Source organism: Cryptotermes secundus, unplaced genomic scaffold (genome assembly GCF_002891405.2).
Source record: "Cryptotermes secundus unplaced genomic scaffold, Csec_1.0 scaffold477, whole genome shotgun sequence".
NCBI classification, from domain to species: domain Eukaryota; kingdom Metazoa; phylum Arthropoda; class Insecta; order Blattodea; family Kalotermitidae; genus Cryptotermes; species Cryptotermes secundus.
Window position 1 is genome coordinate 68,020 of NW_019720168.1, and position 21,662 is coordinate 89,681.

Consider the following 21,662-nt stretch of genomic DNA (forward strand, 5'->3'; position numbering starts at 1 on the left):
TATGAAAACAATTTTAATAGAAAATTTTATTGGATTTTAATTAATTATTTATGTTATTTTTAAGTGGACTGCAATGCCAAGCTTTGGCGAACATCAGAGCAGTGTAACAGTTTGGATGCATTAGTACACCTGAAGATGGCCATCTATGTCCAAAACATGTTGTGTTAAGTGTTAAATGATGAATAAATAATTGTTGCATTATTTACAGACTGTGGATACATAGACATTTAATTAAAGATTTGCAACAGGGTGCTGAACTACAGAATTAAAATTCAGTTCACCCACATGAGAAATTATCTAAATTGTGACTAAGATGATATATGAACAAATCACACAAATTACAAGTTGTATGAAACTCTATGCATCATAAATATTTCTATATTAGGAACATTGAAGGCACAGCATGGATGGAGCCAAGCATAGTACCACTAACAGCGGAATGCTGGGAGGTGCCATCAGTTCCCCCCGTTCAATCTCAATGGCCAGCATCAGCTCTGAGGGCAGCATGGAGAGCCCTCTAGTGGAACAAGAAGAAATAGCTGCCCTCACCCATGATGTACGTAATTTCAAGGAGTCCCTTGGAAAACTTCGAAAGATATTCCATCCTGACTGGGCAGACAGAGGTAAGTTTTTCAAATTAAAATTTCATACATATGACCCTGATTCCGTATTTTTTATGCCAATATTAGTACCATAACTAAGCTTTTGGAGAATAAGAAAATCAACAAGAAAACTGTGTCAGGTTGTTGAGGGGCACCACAGCCGCAGTGGAACTGGAAATGTATATCTCTTGATTTGTATTTATTTACATTCCGTAAATCCAAGTTCAGGTTGACACCACAGTATATGGAACAAGTCAAGTACAAATACATATCTGTGAAATAAAAGTTTTGCTTGAAAAGTTAATAAAAATATAATACAGTATTAATGTTGTACAGGACTATTAGGCTTATTTTGGACCCTGTCCACCGTCTGGGATATACAAGACCCAAAACCACAACGTTTCGGAGACTGGATCTGTCTCCATCCTCAGGCAGATAGAGCAGGATAGATCTACTCAGTTGGGCCCGTTAGAAAGAGCTAGTCTCAATCACTGGACAAACACCGGTCAGTAGAGAACAGCCTATAAACACCTGACAACAGGTTCCATCATTGGGAGATAAGAATAAAATCACAATAAAAATCAAGCTAGAACTTTTGTGCCAAGCATTTGTGTTGGCTACCATGAAAGAACTTCAGTTGGCATAACGTTCTTCTGTTCTGTTTGTTTACATTATTTCGAGCCATAGTCACTGTATTAGTGACTGTGTTGAGTGACAGGCACCGTGAAAGAATCGGAAAAATGGATACTTGTTCGATTTTAAAAGAGGACAGATCGTTGGTACGCGTTTTGGTGAACATCTGTGACAAAAACTGCCACATTATTAGGTGTATCGAGAGGACAGTTTCTAAGGTTATGTCGGCATACATGAATCATGGGAAGACATCAGCGAAGAGGACTAGAGGAGGAAAATCAAAATTGTTAGAAATAGATCGTCATACCTTGAGAAGGTTTTTTTTTTTCGAAAAATGGCCAAATACTGCAACACAGGTGACAGCAGAACTGAATATTCATCATGGACTTTATCAATCAGCAGCTGGAAAATAAGGTAGGCACATCAATGGGGAAGAGATTTCTTTGACAATAAGAATCTTGGAGAAATAATATGGAAGTTTTGGTAACCATATACCAAATTGCATCTGTCTTAATTTTGGGTACAATAGGTGAGACCACTATCTTTTTTATTCTTCATGCCAAAATATACATTCATTTTGACATCCCTTTTTGTATAATGTCCAGAGTACTTTTAATTCATCAAGTTTGTTGAATTATGGAGCTCTCCAGATGCTCCTGAGAACTTTTGCTCCTGCCCAAGATTAAAATATTCCAAGGTATGTATAGCAGTGACAATTGGCATATATCATAGAAAATAAGAACTTCATGCTTCAAATTAAGTACTGTGGAGAAATACTGTACAAATGTATGGGCAATATTGAAGGACAAATCTAAGAAAGAGCAGTAAGGTAGAATAAAGAGTGCTAGCTTCTAGAATGTAATGCCATGTAGTCTAATAGAAGCCCACCAAAATTTTGAAGGAATGTTAGTTTACTTCTGGACCACATAACATTACCCCACAGAAGGCAGTAACTCCTTATAATCACCACTGAGAGAACACCAATTCCAGCTGAGACAGAGCGTTTTTGCAGTCACATATATTCATGGCTTAAATATAATACAACTCTAATATGAAATGCTGAGATATAAGATAGTTTCAGACAAAAGTGACACCCTACGTGTAGCAGTTCATGAACGACTTGGAGAGATATTGAGAATATTGAGAAGTGTCCTGGAGAGGTATCCAGCCCTGCAGTCCACTGAACTCTTGGTAACTGCAGGGACTCTCATACAGCAAGTCAAAGGTAAAATGTTTTGGTGGTCTTCAATCTGGTTAAGTATGTAAGAGGGAATGAGTAAATGCATAAGGGGTGGGCCCTTCTGGCCCTTGCACTGCGACCTTCAATGATCTGTTATGCTTCCTCTTTTTTTTTAACCCTGTATCAATCCTACACTTTGAATGAAATGTGGGACTTTGTTTATGGAGACATCATAATAGTCACTTGGTTCCATAAAAACTGGTCCAAGTGGCAAAATCTTAAATAAGCTATAGCCTCACAATCACATAGGATGCTTATGGCTGATTCATCTTTTTCTAGGCACCGTTCGCAAGTGGGGTCATCTTTTAGTCCCAGTTTGAAAAGGTGTCATTTTAGGTAACAGTGTCCTTTAAATAGTACTACCACCCAACTTAAATGGTCTCTGATTAATTTTAATAGATCCTCTGGCAGAGAGGACTAGTATAAGTCTCTATGCATATAAGAGGGAGAGTCAGTAAACAGATCACAAATGGATATAAAACATAAAACACATGATATTTGTAACTGGAAAAAAAAACACATATTTCTCAATATAACTTCCACCAACATCGATTCACTTGTCTCGTCACTACCATTGTGTCAAAACCTGCAGCATGGAAGTCTTTTGACTCTTGTCTCAGCCACTTCCGCACTTGGTCGGGCATCATCTGCAACATTTGAATGTCCTTGAGAGAATTTCTCAATCTAGTTGTGAACCACTTTACGTGAGAAACACTTCCCACCATAAATAGGAAACATTTTTTATGAATATCCTTTGCTTTGAGTCCCTTTGCACTTCGGTAGTATACTCCTCAAGCGCGGTCGCCGGTTTGGCTACTGGAACCAGCCTCTGAACATGCACATGTGTGCGTCTCCTACCTAGACTGACATGCAGCTAGCCTGTGCTGCTACCTAACGATATATATAGAAAACCTATTACACCCATTACAGCTGCTTTACTACCTTTTGTGACCTATTTACTGACTCTCCTTTGTATTAACATCTTCCTCAGTTCTTTGAGAATTACATTCTGAACAGCAACTTAGGTGGAAGTGTGACAAATTATTTGAAGTACTTATTCTGGAAGTCACTTGAAACATTTAAGAAAAACATAATTTTAATAATCAGCGTAGGCAGTCCTGCTGTTACTCTCAGCCAGCTTCATGTCCTGGAGCTACTTTATATCCTAGTTCTTATGGGGTTCAGTTCCCAGTAGAGGCAAGAGATTTGTCACTTCTCCACATCATCCCAATCAGTTATAGGGCACACTCAGCCTCCTCTACAATGGGTACCGGGGTGTGAAGCTGAATACTCATCTCCATATAATGCTTAGGTCAATATGTTCCAGTTAAACCTTCATACCCACATGCATCTTTCATGACATGGTTTTTAGCTAATTGATCACAGGGACAACTTTACCTTTTTGCTTATTGTATTTTGTAACCTGTGTGTAGCCTCAAAAGCGATATGTCTTGCATATATGATATGGAGTTTCACTGAATTATGAAATCAATTACTCATACATTATATTAAAATTAAAATGAAATGCGCTTAGTGGGGGGTGGAGTCCAACTGGGTCCACTCGACACAGCAGCCACTGATTGGTCTATTGTAACCTGCCTGGGTGATTATAATGAGGGAGAATTTGGTGGAATGAAGATTGGCAGGGGAAACTGAAGTACTTGGAGAAAACCCGCCCAGCGCCACTTTGTCCACCATAAATCTCACTTGACCAGATCCGGGATTGAACCCGAGCTGCTGCAGTGGGAAGCCAATGATTAACAACAGTCAAAGGAGTAAAAAAGTAAAGCTGTCCCTGTACCAGGCCGTGAAGGCCCATAGGGTTGTGAGACGTTGAGGGTTCCACACTATCTAGACAATCGGCTCAAAGATGTTTTATAATAAAGTTCACAACTCCAGACTTCATTATTATATGCCATCCCAAAATTATACCATTTAAAGATGGTCTATTCCAACCTCAGCATTCACATTATCGAATAGTCTTTGGAGTGAGTGCAAAGTCATCACACTTATTTCTGCATATGATGGAAATGATTTTCAGCAAGAGAATATGAACATGGTTTGTTTGCAGGGTACAACTATGAGGGTGAGCAGCTGGATCGAAAAGAGTTCTTCGAATCCATTGACCAACTAGCTTTAGCTTTCAGCAGCAGGTACACAAATAAATTAAAAGAGTCTCTTCTCTCTAAAATTATGGGACATTTCTGAATAACCTTGGCTGACTGATAAATTCTAAGCATTTATTTATTTAATCGATACTTCAAGTAATCCATAAAGGTGATAACAAGTCACCACAGATGTAGAAGTAGTCCATTATTAAAAATGAGTACAATAGTAGCAGTTGTACAATAAATATCACTGTGTAATCAAGGACACTGTTTCTATCAATCACAACAATATTTCATATAATACACTAAAACATACTAACACAAAAATAATATACAAAGAAATAACACAGCTGTAAATAGGTAATATAAAGAACAGTTACACTATGTATTGTATGTATTGTTCCTTTAAGAATATTTGAGAATTTAATAAAGACAATTTGTACTTTTCCAAGCATAAACATAAAATATTAATGTTCTTTTGAGAAAACCCAGAGATCCTTGTACTGTTGAACTGCCAATGAATGATTCCAGATATACATGATCTGATATGCAAGAAGTCTGAACACACAGTGTGGACTCGAGATGTCCTTCCTATTGACAGCATTTTGCTAAGCTCACCCAAGACTTTGGTGACAGTAACAGTAAAATAACATACTTATTGCTTTTTTATATGGCACCTGTAAAATTATTTGACCTTTTTCAAGCCACAGAAGATTTTCCACAGAAAGAAGCTGATATTTCACTTAAACAACTTTTTACCTCCAATAGAATGGTTTCAATTTATGAACAGTTTTTGTTAGAATATCATTATTCCATACAATAAATTGTTTGTTGATTTATTTAGCGATTCTGTTTAGATTAAACTTACTTTATATTTTCTGTGATAATGTAAGGAACATTTTCTTAAAGATTTTTCACTGTTTCTTCCTCTTCTTCTCATGTCTGTCACATGCAAAGGAACAAAAGGGATTCTTATAAATTTAAGTATTCATTTATGTAGGAAACATATTGTCAATATGTGTTGTCAGACTGCTCATATTTTTTATTAATAAGCACATGCAAGCAAATTATATTTTAAGGGGATATAGACTAAACTAAAATGTAATACAAAACTAAGTTTACTAACCGTGCCAATATGCATGATTTTTCTTCTTTCCTTAACAGGGTTTCAGAATATCTGATGGGGGACCTGGATACCAACATTTCTGTATCCAGCTCTGTATCCAGCAAGACAAAGGTATGTCACTTCTTACTGTGTATTCTTAAATACCCCTCAAGCAGGCAGCAACATGAAGGAATTCATGTTGTGGTCTTCTGGACTATGATTTCATGTAATCTGGTATGCGGGCTGCAATCTCAGTGAGATAGAAGACTGAGGCAATATATTCCTATGAATCGTACTCACTCACCAGGCTACATGCTGTCATAATCCAGAAGGCCACAGTATGAAACTCCACCACTGTTGAAAACTCAGCTCTCTTATAATCATTCAAAAATATAGATAACAACAAAATCAGTATTGCATGAAAGTAAATTGTGTTACTAATGTACATTAATCATTGTCTTTCAGATATTCCCTCTTTTATTCTTGAAATGCCTGCTGGTGTCACATCTTGTATTGTTCAGATTATCCCAATTTATTTTGCTTGGATCCTGTAACCACTGCAATTTGGCTTGTTTCCTTTGGTCTGATAATTTTGAACATCTTTCGTCAAGCCATGGCTTATGCTTCTTCAGTTCATAATAACCTACACTCTCTTTTTGGCAGACATTTTGATATGGTCTCTAATAGTTTCCCAAGCTTTATTAACATTCACCTCAATGTCTAAGTTTTCCAAAATGTGATTCTGCTCTTTAACCTCTACCTCGTTTAATGTCTTGAGATTCCATATGAACTCTGCATTGTTTGCTTACTCACTGCCAGTCTTTCCCTAACCTGTGCCACCATCAGGTAGTGGTCATATCACAGTCTGCTGACCCAAACGATTGGACATCAAGTATACTTGAATGCCGTACCCTGTCTATCAAAATATAGTCAACTTGACTTGTGTCTTCCCATCAGGAGATGTCGAAATATATTTATGAATGTTACAATGTGGAACATTTTTACTTTCGACTGTAAGATTTCTCGATGTGGCAAATTTAAGGGAGGAGCATAAACTGAGGGTGTTTGAGAATGCTGTGCTGAGGAAATATTTGGACCAAAGGGGGATGAAGTGACAGGAGGTTGGAGAAAACTGCATAATGAGGAGCTTCCTAACTTGTACTCTTCTCAAAGTATAATTAGAATGACAAGTCGAGGAGGGTGAGCTGGGCAGGGTATGCAGCATGAATGGGGGAGAAAAGGAATTCATAAAGGAAATTGGTGGGAAAGCCAGAAGGAAAGAGACCACTAGGAAGACCAAAATGTAGGTGGGTGGTCAATATTAAAATAGATCTTAGAGATACAGGATGGGATGGTATGGACTGGATTGATCTGGCTCAGGATAGGGACCAGTGGAGGACTCTTGTGAACACTGTAATGAACCTTCAGGTCCCATGAAGTTCTGAGAAGCTCTTGAGTAGCTGCAGAATTCATGGTTTCTCAAGAAGGTCTTAGCTCCATAAGTATGTATTTTTACCTGACAAAATACTGCTCAGTGTGTGCATGGTAGATTTGCATTAAATAAAAGACTACCAGAAGGCTCTCTTTTTATTATATTTCCAGTCTTGTGAGAACTTGGCATCAGATGCTGAATGTGGAGGAGGGATTGCAGAGGACAGGAAGCCAGAAAATCTCTCGCCTCAACAAGTTGATGGGCTGCTCCTACTGTTGGAACAAGGAGTGGATTTTGCACTGCAACATGCAAAACTATGGTCAAAGTATGCTAAGGATATAATAATGTATGTGGAGAAACGTGCTCATATTGAAATGGAATATACCAAGAACCTAAGTAAACTTGCAATGACTGTTCGGCCACTCATCAATGAAGAGGTAAGTTAAAATCCATGAAATAAGGATGTCAAATATGTTAATGGCAGCCATTCCCAAAATACCCATGCTATTATAGGAAGACTGTTGTGTAACCTTTTGTGATACAGTTCCATACACGAATCTAAACTCGTGTGCATTGCAGCATCAAAAGAGCTGGAAGGTTGAAACAAAAGTACAAAAGACTTCAAGCTGCAAAGTAGCACTAGATATACAGAATTATTGTTGCCAATAACTGTCATTATTATTTTGGTGTTAGTTACTGATCCTCTAACAGTTGGATTAGTTATGTAATAGTAGTGAGCTAGTGAGTTGCAAGGTTCTTGGCAGTAGTAAGTCACTGCTTATTTGAATGTAAATAGCCTGGCATTTGTTCAGACAGGCTGAAGAAAACCGTGATGAATCTGTCAGAGTAAATTGTTTCCCAACCAAGACAAAAATGAGGTAATTCTTGATTGTAGGTTAGACCTTACCACTTTGATAGGGATGTAGCAAGCGTCTCCACCATTACTCTTCAATACAGAGACCCCAGAGTTGCAGTTTCGGAGCTAGATCCTTCCCTGGTGCTGCAACTTCCAATGCATTTCATGCATTCCAATTGGAAATGCTCGTATATTCCCTCTCTTAGACCCATCATTTCTACTAAGCCCCTTGAACAGTATTGTCCACTCAAAATACTGATCTTCTTTCTCACAGCTTGGATGCTATATTCCCTGTTCTGAAGCAAGACACATCAGTGGTCTTTCCATTTTTTCTAGTTCTTTCTAAACCCCTAGGATCTCTATTCCATCACGGCTCTAAGTAGACAATTCGCTGACACCTATTGAACTTTTTCCTGTCATTTCTAATGCTACTGTCAGTTTCATCAAGCATACATCCATCTCTAACTTACAGTCAAATATTTTAATTTTGGACACTGTCTTTTCTTGTTATTCAAACCGGTTGTTCGAAGAATTTAATTTTTGCTAACTCAATATGTCATTCTTCTACTTTACTGAGAATCCAGCATTTGCTCTAATGTAATAGTGTTTAAGATCTAAAAGTTTTTGACAATGGTACATTAGTACAAATATTATGTTTCCAGACATTATCCATCATCTGGTCTTTATCTAAAACAATCCTGTTTATTTTTCAAAACACAGCGTTTTAGAGACTGGATTTCATCTCTGTCTTCAGGTAAAACCTACTCAGTTGGGCCCAATCAATAGAGCTAATACCTCTCTCTGCACACCTATGCCAACTTCAAGAAGAACTTAGAACTGCCACAGTCAGGGTTTTTAACTGTCATATTTTATTTTATATTTCAGTGTAACTTACCATTCCAGTCCATCTACTGCACTGCACTAGACCATGATGTGGAAAACAGCAATTCCAGCCAAATCACATATGGTTTACTTTTAGGGAAGAAATTTGTAGAGGTGAGAATTAGATGTACACGTCCGGTCATGTGAAATGTAGTTTCTTAAACGTTTCTCGATGTGTCAGTAAGCGGTCTGAAGTTCAATGACAATTAGAAAATCCGTCTTCCAAGTCACAACTGTAGCTGAAAATGAATTTGTTGCATTTTAGTTAGAAGTTTTAGTTGTTTTACTGCTATAAATATTATCATTTCATTCTACAAATAAAAATTTCTGTATATACGAGGGGCAGCCAAAAAGTTCCCGGGAATGGTGGTATGGCACTGTAATGATAGGACATACAGCAACAGGCACCTAATCGCCTTCAAAGTAGGACCCTTGCACACACACACACACACACACACACACTCACTCACGCCCACTTGCTCCATCGATCCTGCCATTGTTGGAAGCACTGGTGGAAGGCTTCTTCTGGAATCTTTCGAAGTTCGGCCGTCATATTCAATTCAATGGTTGTGAAATATGTCCCCTTGAGGCCCATTTTCATAGTAGGGAACAGCCAAAAGTCACTCAGAGTGAGATCCGGAAAGTATGTTGGTTGGGTGATGACAGAAATGTTTTCCTCAGCAAGGAATTGCTGCACAACAAGCGATTTGTGCCTTGGTGCGTTATTGTGATGCAGAAGCCACTGTCCCTACCACTTGTTGCCATGCTTCCTTTGAACTGCATCTCACAACATCTGCAAAACTTGCACATAGAAATGATCAGTAATACTATATCCAGCTGGTACAATTTCATGGTGCACCAAACCATCAAGGAATGCAGTGAGCATCACTGTTTCCTTGGATCTGATGAGGCATGATTTCTTTGGTCGGGGAGATGATGCTGTGTGCCGCTCTGATAACTGCATCTTCATCTCCGGGTTGTAGATGAACACCAGTGATTTATCACCAGCGGCAATCTCTTTGAGAATTGTCAGGTCCTGCGTACTTTTCTCAAACAGATCTTCAGTGTACATCATGCAGCATTCCATCTGATCCATGGCCAGCTGTCTCAGAACAAAGTTCGCACTGACACTTCTCATCTGTAATTCACCAGACAGAATTGCATGAACGGATCTGTGAGAGAGACAAACTTCTTTCTCCAGCTCCACAGTGGTCATTCTTCGATCATATTGAATTGGTTGTCACACTTTTTCAATCATTTCTTCAATTCTGGATGTCAAAGGCCTCCTGCTGCATTGGTCATCCTCCGACATCTCCTGTCCATTCTTAACCCTGGAAGACCAGTCATAAACTGCAGATTTCTTTAGTGCAGCATCACTGTAAACTTGCTAAGAACAGTAGTGCCTCTGAAGCAGATTTTCCCAATTTTCACATGAACTTAATGTTCGCACACTGTTCAAACTGCAACATTGTGCCGAATGACCAACACTCATGTCTAACTCAAATGAACAGTAATGACATTGCATGTTGAAACCTGCCCAGACCTGTTGAACCTGTGAGCAGACATGCTGAGCTCCCCACCACAACAATGTGTGCGCTGTCTTGTCTCTCATTCTTCTTCGCAGGGGAATTCTCGGAACTTTTTGACTGACCATTGTATGTAAGAAATAATTGCTTCCATGGTTTCATTATTGGATTGGTTTTTAAAAGAAAGTATATCATATGATTAATTTTCAACCAGTTGTTATTAATTCAAGCTCGCTGAAGTCGCAACATTTTACAATTGCTATAGTATGCTTTTGGCAGTTACATTTGTTATACCACATTCAGAGACATCAGAATATTTATGAGTATGGGGAACCAAACTGTACTGAACACCTCTAAATAAACTGTGGCTCACATTATACTTGCATGACAATTAAATGTTTATGCTGAGCAAGGAATCCTTCACTTATTTAGTGTCTTCCCTATAATTTTTTCATCTTACACTTTATAAAGAAATAATCAGCATCATGATTATTCTGATTTACTGGTTTTTGCTTTAATTTTGATTCTTAGAACTAATATTTATTCTGATTTCAGACATTAAGTGCACGGCGTGTAGAACATGAGAAAATGCGCAAACAGGTGAAGGAGCTGTGGCTTAAAGAAGTGGCACACATGCACAGTGTAGTTACCCAGATGCAAAAAGCATGCAGCAAGTATGTGAAATGTCAGCAGGAATTGGAACAAGTCCGTGAAGAATCACAAAAGGCTGACCAGTCCGCACAAGGAAAAACTGATAAAAGAAAAGCCACAATTGATGAAGCTGTACAGAAGGTCAGATCGGTTTTATGTTACCTTCCTGGACTATTTATTTAATTCTGAAATATACCAGAGTGCTTTTATAAGCAAAAAATTCTTATTCGTGATCTTTTTAAACACTAGAAGGTTATATTAAAAGACAGTTCAGATGGTTACAATATTTTTGGTTGACTTATACAAAAGAAATTGTGTATATTTCTGATGTGAGATGAGAAACATCTTATATTTATTCACATGTTCCCCTTCATATTGTAACGTGGATGGCCAGAGTGTTGCTAAGCAACAGCTCAGTAAACAAACTTCAACAACAGTGAGGGTCCATGCTACAACCTTTGCTATGCAGTAGTTCGGTAAACACGTTTCAGCAATAGAGGCTGTGTTTTTCATGGGGTTCATGCGAAGGAGTTTTCTTAAAAAAAATGGCAATATGGTTCAGTTCTAAGTTTTGAGTTCTCAGTAGAAGACAGCCATTATTATTAAACAAGTAAGGAAATTCGCTTTCATTGAATTTCATACAAATGGTGCATTTCATAAAATAGACAAGAAAGGGAATGAAAATTCCGACTCCACTTCTGAAAGAAGTTTGTGTTTTATATGTTTGAAAAAAACTTGTAACCACTGTAATGTCTCCAAATCTCTTGTGGAAACACAAAACATCTCCTTCTTTTATCATATATAACTAGGTTTTATATAAAATCATGTACTGTAATGGGTGTTTTTATGAGATGTTTAAGAGTTTGTCACCAAAATGCAGGAAAAAAATCATGACATGAATATAAGTAACAGATATTTTGAAAATGTGGCACAGTTCAGATATTTGGGAACAACTATAACAAATCAAAACCTGATTCAGGAGGAAATTAATAGGGGACTGAACTCAGTAATGCTTGCTATCATTCAGTCCAGAACCTTTTGCCTGTAGTTCTGTATGGGTGTGAAACTTGGTCTCTGAAATTAAAGGAGGATCATAGACTGAGGGTGTTTGAGAAAGGGGTGTTGAGAATATTTGGACCGAAGAGAGATAAGGTGATGGTGTTGGAGAAAACTGCATAATGAGGAGCTTCATAACTTGTACTTTACTCCAAGTATACTTATATTTTTCTGTTTTGATGGGTCTTAACCACACTCACTGATTTCACCCCAACTTAAAATGTTATCTCTTGGACATAGATCAGTTATATAGAATTGTAGATGAAGAAACCTCCATATAGTCATTTATAATAAATCAGAATGAATAATTTTTTCCAGGTTCTAGAAACAGAAGCAGCATACAAGGCGAGTGTTGTGGAAGCCAATGCATTCCATGCACACATGCAGAAAGTGAAGTCAGTAATTCTGCAGCGTATACGAGAGCTGATTTTGCAGAGTGATTGCATTATTAAGAGAGTTACAGTCACTTACTTCCAGCTTCAGCAAACATTGAGCACACCTCTTCCCACACAGGTATGCATGTAAATGAAGTATTGGATATTGCAGTCAAGAGAGAAGTAAATGTACACCCACTGTGAATTAAATATGTTGCACGTACATGGTAGTGTCCGGTCTAGAAAACCGAAATTAATGGCCGTGGGTATCCATTGTGCTGACCACACGACACCTCTATCTGATAAAGTAGGCACTAAACTTCGTCAACAAGTGGCGGTCGCTCAGTATAGTTAGCTTGCGGACTAAAATCACGGAGTTTTTTACGTGGTAGTGTGCAGTCTGTGTTTTCTCAACTTCACTGTGATTTTTGAGAACACTATTACTATATCTAGGGACATTTCTGATATATATATATATATATATATATATATATTGTGGCGTGGATGGCACAACAGGAAGTGGGGGGCACGTGAACTCTATGGTCTCGCAAGTCACTTCACCTACCCCCACTCCTTCCATCAGTAAGCAATGCTCGGTGGGCGCCCCCCTCCCCCGCGCTGACATAGAAGAGGAGCGGCTGTGGTGTTACCAAGGGATACTGCAGTTGCTACACAGCAGGAGACAACTCTCGACAGCATTGCTAGCAACACCGGTAAACACAGCGTCACGCAACAGGGAAGCCTGTGCAACGACTGTTGCTAGGCAACCGGCAAACACGACGTTAAGCAACAGTGGTACCTATCATGTAACTGTTTTCCGTGTTTTCCATGCCGAGGCTAAATAAGGAGTAGTGAACACTATTCAGTAGTGAGTGATTAGATAGTGTATATATTCCTTTTCTCTTATATGCATGCTAAAGGCCCTGCTCATCTCATCCTCCTTGACTTGATCATTCTAATTATATTTAGTAAGGACTACAAGCTATGAAGGTCCTCATTACACAGTTTTCTCCAACCTCCTATTATTTCAGTCCAAATATTCTCCACAGCACCCTGCTCTGTGCTGTCCTGTAAATGTCACGAGACCAGGTTTCACATCCATAGAAAACTACAGGCAAAATTGTAGCCTTTTATGTCTTGCTAGTGGTAGGTAGGTCAGTAGAGAGAAAGACAAATACCTATTTATGCATCCCATGAATCCTTGTTACCAAAACTTAAAGCAAATCAGTGTACCATGAACACAGTACACCTACGATCAAATTTAAGAACAAGTCATGATACACTGGATATAATACATTTAAAAATACTACTGAGGAATCATCAGGAGCATGGAACACAAAGACACACATAGTGTTGATAGACATCAGACTTGAAATGTCAAATCATGAACCATGCGCCCCTTGCAAGACTGATAGAAAGAGTGCGGTCATTGTTTCCATGTATGTGACTGGTATGCTCACTTTCTTTATTAACAAAAGTCAGAAAGAGATGCAAAGGAAGAACTACATTAGAAGATTCAAAATGAAGGATCACAGGGAAGCAAAATGGAACCTTCACATGAAAACCCAAAGAAAGAGGAAGAATAAAGTGGTTTGTGTGAAATAACAGAAGGGCATGGAGGAAATTGTGTGATAAAATTACGTGTCAAATGTGAAAGCCATGGGAACTCCACTAGATTTCTGCCAGAAGCTGTTGAAGAACACATCAAATAATGAGAGGATAAAGTAGTGTACTCCTGATGTACCTAATCAGTGTTTGATAGGATTCTTGATGCAGCTAAAGTGGGTACTAGACCACATATTGTTTATATTACTAGTATATGCAGCCATTTTGTTACCCAGCATGGTGACGAACACTGGAAAACTGCAAAGAAAGTGATAAGATATCTAAAAGGAACTATAAATCATTGTATAATGTTTAGAAAAGCAGGCGAAAACATTGTATTTAGGGCTGAAACACATTGTGTCGAAAGTGAAAATAAAAGAAATAAGGAACAATTTGTTGCATTGTTGACAGACCGTGTAGTACATAAGCTGATTTCTAAGTTTGACAGTGTGAGTTACAGTCTATTTCCTTGCAGTTTCAGACATTATGTGAAAGCAGCCAGCTTTATGATCCGGGTACACAGTATACAGAATTTGTCAAAAGATTGCCAACTTCTTTGGCATCTCACAAAGATCCTGCCCAGTCACCTTTCAGTTTTGAACCCTACTCCAAAGGGATTAATAAATTCCTGGATCAAGAGAGAAAGTCAACTGATTCTGTTGAGAGTGAAGACTTGTTTAGAGGTAAGTTATGTCACTGGAGGCTAGATCTGGTCAATAGGGAGGGTATTCCAGTAGTTATTTATTTACTAGCTAAAAACTCCCTCACAGACAGTGCCGTGTGAGCAGGTCCTTCAGGACCATTTTTGCACACTCCTTCCTCATGTCAAGATCTTCTGTTAAGATTTTCCTAACTGTTTCTCTGTCAGTGTTCGCTTGTTCTGCTATGCTCCTGACAGCCAACAATTTTCACACCAATTTGACGAACTTTTGCACTGTTATCTTCAGTTCTGCTCATTGCCGGCCATCCTGAACTTTCGTCAGCGACACTTCCTCTTTCCTCATAAAAACGTGTCACCCACTTGTAAACTGTTTTCTTCATAGCATTATCCCTGTAAATTTGCACTAACATATCTCTGATTTCGCTTACACTCTTGCCAAGTTTAACAAGAAATTTAATGTCCATTCTGACATTCTCGTGACGGCACGCCAAGACACACTCAGACAATAATAGATGCCACTCAGACAGAGACTGCTGTAGATCAACAACAACACAGCTGTGAAACACTGATATGCCAACATCATCAAACCACACTGAGGTTTCTGTCCACTGCTGCCACTGTAAGCACACGGTGGCGAGTTCACGAACTTTATTGTCAGACCTTGTACATTGCAGCAAAGTGCCCTCCCCTATTATACTACATACCATTTGTGGCATTCATGCCAGTGACTTAGCAGTGACTGTTTACAAGTTGTAAATTACAGAAATGAACATATACATGAATGTGTGCCCTTTTATTGGAACACATACATGCAAATTAATATTTAACTGCATTCATTCTTACAGAAAAAGGAAAATTCAGTTCAAAGGTAATGGCTGGTAGTGACACTGATAGCATTGCCAGTAGTCAGAGCAACAAGAGCCACGAGGCATCCCCCACGTCCAACCGCAAGCTTATTGGAATGTCTTCATGTGATGAACTCAACACAAATGATAATGGCAAGTATAAAATCAAATATTTATTAACTATACAAATAATATTACTTACTTACTCAGGGGACATGTGGTAGCGTAGTGGTTAAGGCACTATGCTACAAGTTGGAAGGTCGCGGGTTCAAATACTGATTAGGTCATGGGATTTTTTTCAGTTGACCTAATCCTTCCGGCCGCACTATGGCCCTGTGGTTCACTCAGCCTCTAACAGAAATGAGTACCAGGAATTAAATAAATAATTTTCCTGGGGAGTAAAGCGCGGCTGGCGCTGACAACCTTACCGCCATCTGAGCCAATTGTCCTGACAATTTGGGAACCCCAACGTATGACAACCCTATGGGCCTTCACGGCCTGTTACAGGGATAGCTTTACTTTACTTTTACTTACTTACTCATGGAGCTGAGCCCTTCTGGAGGAGTCGCCAATTCTGCAGCTACTCAAGAATTTTGCAGCATTTTATGGAACCTGAAGGTTCATCACCATGTTCACAAGAGCCCTCCACTGGTCCCTATCCTGAGCCAGATGAGTCCAATCAATGCCACTCACCTATGCCTTGGTCTTCCCAGTGGTCTATTTCCTCCTGACTTTTCCACCAATATCCTATACACATTCTTCGTTTCCCCCATTCATGCTACATGCCTTGCCCACCTCATCCTCCTTGACTTGATGATTCTAATTATACTTGGAGAAGAGTACAAGTTACGAAGCTCCTTATTATGCAGTTTTGTCTAACCTCCTGTCACTTCATCTCCCTTCAGTCCAAATATTCTCCTCAACACCCTGTTCTCAAACACCCTCAGTCTTTGTTCCTCCCTTAATGGCAGAGACCAAGTTTCACACCCATACAGAACCATGCATTTCATAATTCAAGCATCAGGTTCTCTCGCTCATTAAGATCATATTATAGTTCTTGTACGTTTGGGCTAACTAACTAAACTAACTTATCCTCTGGTATTAGCATTAATATTCAACATTGATAAAACAAGTCTCACCACAGGATCCTGCCTTCAGCGAGGTCAGTGTGCTCTTATTGTCACAGCTCTGTTTCCTACATGCTGTTGTGAAATTGTGAGAATATGCATAATTGTATGCGTGTCTTAATGTTGGTTGAGTTAGGCTTCCTGAGAACAGTTTGTCTCTGCAGATGCCAGCTACCTTAACTACAGTTCTGGGCAGAGAAACTGCATGTCTAAAGCAGCAGAAACTCACACTTTCCGAAAACTGAAAACACCATCCCGATGCAGAGAATGTGATTCATATGTGTACTTCCAGGGATGTGACTGCACTGAGGTGAGATAACTCAGACTCTCACTGCTATCCATAAAGAAGCTTGATAGTGGTCTAAGTGTGTAACTGGAGCAGGTTAGGGGTGGTGGTGGTATTAATAGTAATTATAGCAGCTACAGGAATAGCTGTTTTCTTTTCCTTGGCACTGCAGCCCCAGTGGGCCTAGGCCTACCTCCATGAACTTCTCCATTCACTTTGGTTTTTCTAGATCTTACACATTTGGTAGGACTCCTTGGGCGGTTGATTAGCTCATCGCAAGGCCTCTACCTGTACACAAACACAGAAAAATGCACACACACAAACTAAACATCCATGCCCTGAGTGGGATTCGAACCCACGATCCCAGTTTCCAAGCGAGCGAAGACATTACATGCCTTAGACCGCTTGGCTACCATGACCAGCACAGGAATAGCTGTTACCCTGACAGAATAACAAATAATAATAAAAATCTGTAAATTGTAGTTAGTTTCAATTATATTGATCCAATATAAATTCCTTCTAATAGCATCCCTGAGATGAAAGAGCTGAAGTGGAGCATGGACATCTTTGACAATGCATGAAATGAGTAAATTTCTCTTTCACGGAAGAAGTGACTTATTTAAAAATAGTAGTGCCATCTGTTACCTACAAAAGTGTAATTGCAGTTCATCTGCAGTTTTACCATGAGAACCACCATGATACTGTAAACGCTACAGCAATTCATTAGTAGGAAATATAAATGAGACTTGCGTTAGTCCTGTGAATGTTTATGGCTGACTTGCAGTGTGGATTAACTTGCCACAAGAAGTGTCTTGAAACTTTGGCCATCCAGTGCGGGCACAAACGTCTGCCACGCAAGATGACTACTTTCGGTGTTGATCTAGGCCAACATCTCACTGAGACAGCTACGCTTGTGCCACACATTGTCTGCAAGTGCATTGATGAAATTGACTCCCGTGGTAAGCTGATCAAGGTAAGAAATAAAACCCTGTTCATCATATTCCCTTCACCTTTTGCTATGTTTTTTTTATTTTAAAACCTTGTTTTTAGTCATGCATTTCATATACTAGTATTTGAGCTTGACTGTTATGCTGGTTTATAAAATAAAAGCAGGCTCAAAGGGTATTCTCAAATACCATCTGTCTGTATACATATTTGAACTCCAGTTACTTTTAAATAAGATTGCAGATTTTTATCAAACATAGCAGGAAAGTTATACCCTTTGAAATCACTCCATTCCAATTCTTTAAGTCCTTCACACAAATAATTTGAATGTAGGATCCTTAAATAAATTCTGTAATATATTCCTCCATTTAAAATTATGATACTTTGTGAAGGTCATTTAATAGTAGAGTGAATTTACCGACTACACAACACGTTTTTTATTATCACTACATGTTTCGACCTCAAGAGGTCATCCTCAGGTGTATGAACACGGCTGTATAATTACACGCGGTCACATTCACTTTTCAGTCATTCGACCCTATGCTCACTAATATATCAAGTTCTTTTATAAAACATAGGTTAAAATTATTATTCTAATTTAATTGTTAAAATTTAAAAGTTCGTGAATCGAAGTTCAATTCATGTCACTGGTTACACTTTCACTTGTTGTTTACAGTCCCATTTTACTTACGCTCACAACTGTGTCTAGTTCTTTTTTAACTAGTTTAATTATTATTATTATTATTATTGGTTAAAAGTTTGTGATTTAAAATTCAACTTATGTTATTGGTTGCACTTTCACTTGTTTGTGAGGTCTCGCTGTTCTTCCGCGTTCTCTGATGCCCCTGGATCTGTTACGATCTTTGTCGTGATGGGTGCTGCTGCTTTAAGATGGAGATGTTAATATTGTGTTTGGGATTTTGTTGGTTGGTGATGAGCACTTACAATGACTCCAAATGCAAATGAGGAAACTATCACTGTAGATAATTAAAACCTTCCAATTACAGGGAATCTACAGAGTATCTGGAGTTAAATCTAAAGTTGAGAAATTGTGTCAAGCATTTGAAAATGGTGCAGAGTTGGTAGATTTGACTGATATTCACCCTAATGTCATAGCAAATGTGCTGAAACTGTATTTGCGGCAGTTGCCAGAACCTCTTCTTACCTTCTGCCTTTACAACGAATTTGTAAGGTAAGATATAATAATGCACAACATCTGTATTTATTTTTTTTAGACATTCATGTAACCTGGAGGGGATGGTTCACAAACAAGAGGTTCTGTGAAGAAAGCAGTCTTCTGGGATTTGGCACCGTGTATATGTGGTGTTAACCGACGTTTCGGAGGAACGTATCGCCCCCATCTTCAGGGTAGAAGAAAAAGTATAAGAAATCTGCAAGCGACAACACCGTAAGAGTCTGCTTTACCGTTTCTCACGGTGTTGTCGCTTGCAGATTTCTTATACTTTTTCTTCTACCCTGAAGATGGGGGCGATACGTTCCTCCGAAATGTCGGTTAACGCCACATATACACGGTGCCAAATCCCAGAAGACTGCTTTCTTCATAGTCACCGCCGTGAAAGCCTCAAATCTTACAAGAGGTTCTGTATTGCCATATCCTCTTTTGGATGATTCAGATATTTAACTGAGTGTCTGTACATTTCTACACAACACTTTCTGAGCTTTTATTTAAATGTTCACACTGTCACAATATATAACATGTTTCTGTCATTGTGCAACAATTATTAGGCACATCTATGCAGTTATGTAAGTTTGTTCATTGTGTATGCTCAAGGCAATTGTCAATTGAATTAATTCCATTAAATTTAATTAAATAGAAGTTAACAAAAATTGTTATGAAGATAAGGATAGAAACAATTAAATATATGAAGAAGCAATTGGTATCATTTTAAAGGCAAACACAGTTCAGCATTACATTATGCTGTAGTTTCAAAATTTCCTTGAAATATGTTAAGTAAAATTCTGTTCAAGGAAAAGAGACTTCAAAGTAGTTTATAGGGAACATGACTTAAAACTTGGCGAAACACATCCTAATTAAACATAACTGCCTGAATAAGAATATAATGAAGACAGTATTTATGTACATTTGTAGGATTTGAGGATCTCACAGCAGTGCTAATGAAGAGTCTCTATTTTCTGGAACATAATGCCGTGTAGTACTCAGTTCAGTAATTAGTACAAAACCCTGTGTCTAGTCATTAAGCCAAGAAAATATCAACAAGGGGATGACATCTGGAAATCTCGTATCTGCTCTCTGAAAGTTTGGAGGAAGCCTCTCTCACAGGATTCTGTAGATGGGTGCTCCACAGGACCATGTAGGTCCATACACACTGTCCTCATCAGAACATCGACTCTGCCCTCCCCAGGCACCCATTAGCCCTAAGCCTTTCCTTCCTGTCCTGACATCCCTCCGAAATATTTGTTTTGTGTATCCTCACCATACACCTAGTGTGCATACATGCAAGTTCTCTCCCATTGTCCTCAGTTCTCTGCCGACCAAGAACTGCACTAGTGGCCCTGTTCAAGGCCAGTGCTAATTATCCTTGTCTCCCATTGGTTCACTTTGTGTTGTGACAGAGCTAATGTAAATTGATGACTTGTGTCACACTCTATTGCTTCACTCTGTTGTATGAACTAATGAGTTGTTTTATATTTTACTCCAGTTTTCCTATACAAACTGAAGCCTTTGGCGAGTGGACTGCTCTGCTTGCTAAACATTTCATGATGGATCCTTGCATGGCCTATTATTCAGGGCTGAAGATGTGTGCGACATGTTTCTCAAAAATATCAGCTGACTTTACATGGACTACATGACATTATGCCCGAAAAGATAGACCTTTTTGTATATATTTGAATGTGATTAGACAAAAAGGCTACCTTTTTAATTGATGTAGATATCTTATTTCAACTGTTGACAACTTGCCTTTTTCTGAATACTGCCTCTATCAAGCAGGTAGCATTCGAAGTATGTTGTGTGGCTTTCAGAGTGTCAGTTTGATTTAAGATGCTATTTCCAGTTTGTGTGGATTTGAGAACAGCTAGAATTGGCATGCTACTCTCTTGTCTCCTACTGTGATTTAAAGAATATAATAGGCTTTTCAGATTTTTAATGTTCAATTCAACCATTAAGTGTTAAACTTGATGGTTGTCTGGTTTTTTAACAGTTAATATAAAGTGTAATGGTCAAGATGGTTCATTATTCATTTTCTTTTGCCACCAAACATCATACTGTATTTTTTTATTGCTAGTGGGGTGGGACTAAGTCCCTTGTACTGCAGCCACTTCTGGCCTATTGTACCAGCCCCAGATGATAGGTGAGGGTGATTGTGGAGCAATTGGTGTAATGAAGATTGGCAGGGGAAACCGAAGTACTCGGAAAAAACCTGCCCCAGTGCCACTTTGTCCACCACAAATCCCACTTGACCAAACCCAGGATTGAACCGGGCCGCCGTGGTGGGAAGCCAGCGACTAATCGCGGTTAGTGCGGCCAACATCATACTGTAACAAGGATGTCTTCTTAGTGTTGTTTGTTCATAAACTGGATTGAAGTGTTTTGGTGTGTTAGTGTCCTTCGAGAAACATAATTCTGCTCTAGATGCTTAAGGAATTTTCGTATATAGGAAGATGGGTGGGTGAGTGAGCAGATACAGTACCAAAAACAGACAGAAACAACCCATTATATAAGATAAAAATTGGTGACAGCATATAGA

The 21,662-nt window shown here is 38.7% G+C and overlaps 1 protein-coding gene across 5 annotated transcripts in view; it reads left to right on the plus strand.

The window, feature by feature from the left end:
• LOC111867383 (rho GTPase-activating protein 45) overlaps positions 1–21,662 on the plus strand; it is a 34,959-nt gene that overhangs the window by 5,185 nt on the left and 8,112 nt on the right. For 4 of the 5 annotated variants that reach the window (XR_002843339.2, XM_023857183.2, XM_023857192.2 and 1 more), the window contains 13 exons: positions 386–623; positions 2,311–2,460; positions 4,547–4,628; positions 5,748–5,820; positions 7,291–7,557; positions 8,862–8,972; positions 10,940–11,176; positions 12,410–12,604; positions 14,546–14,753; positions 15,577–15,729; positions 16,868–17,013; positions 17,774–17,962; positions 18,942–19,126. Coding sequence is in view for 4 of the 5 variants with exons in the window: in XM_023857183.2 (XP_023712951.1) it covers positions 404–623; positions 2,311–2,460; positions 4,547–4,628; positions 5,748–5,820; positions 7,291–7,557; positions 8,862–8,972; positions 10,940–11,176; positions 12,410–12,604; positions 14,546–14,753; positions 15,577–15,729; positions 16,868–17,013; positions 17,774–17,962; positions 18,942–19,126 (2,216 nt within the window). In the remaining variant the exon portion in view is untranslated. The remainder of the gene's footprint in view (positions 1–385; positions 624–2,310; positions 2,461–4,546; positions 4,629–5,747; positions 5,821–7,290; positions 7,558–8,861; positions 8,973–10,939; positions 11,177–12,409; positions 12,605–14,545; positions 14,754–15,576; positions 15,730–16,867; positions 17,014–17,773; positions 17,963–18,941; positions 19,127–21,662) is intronic. The other variant, XM_023857206.2, reaches the window with a different exon arrangement.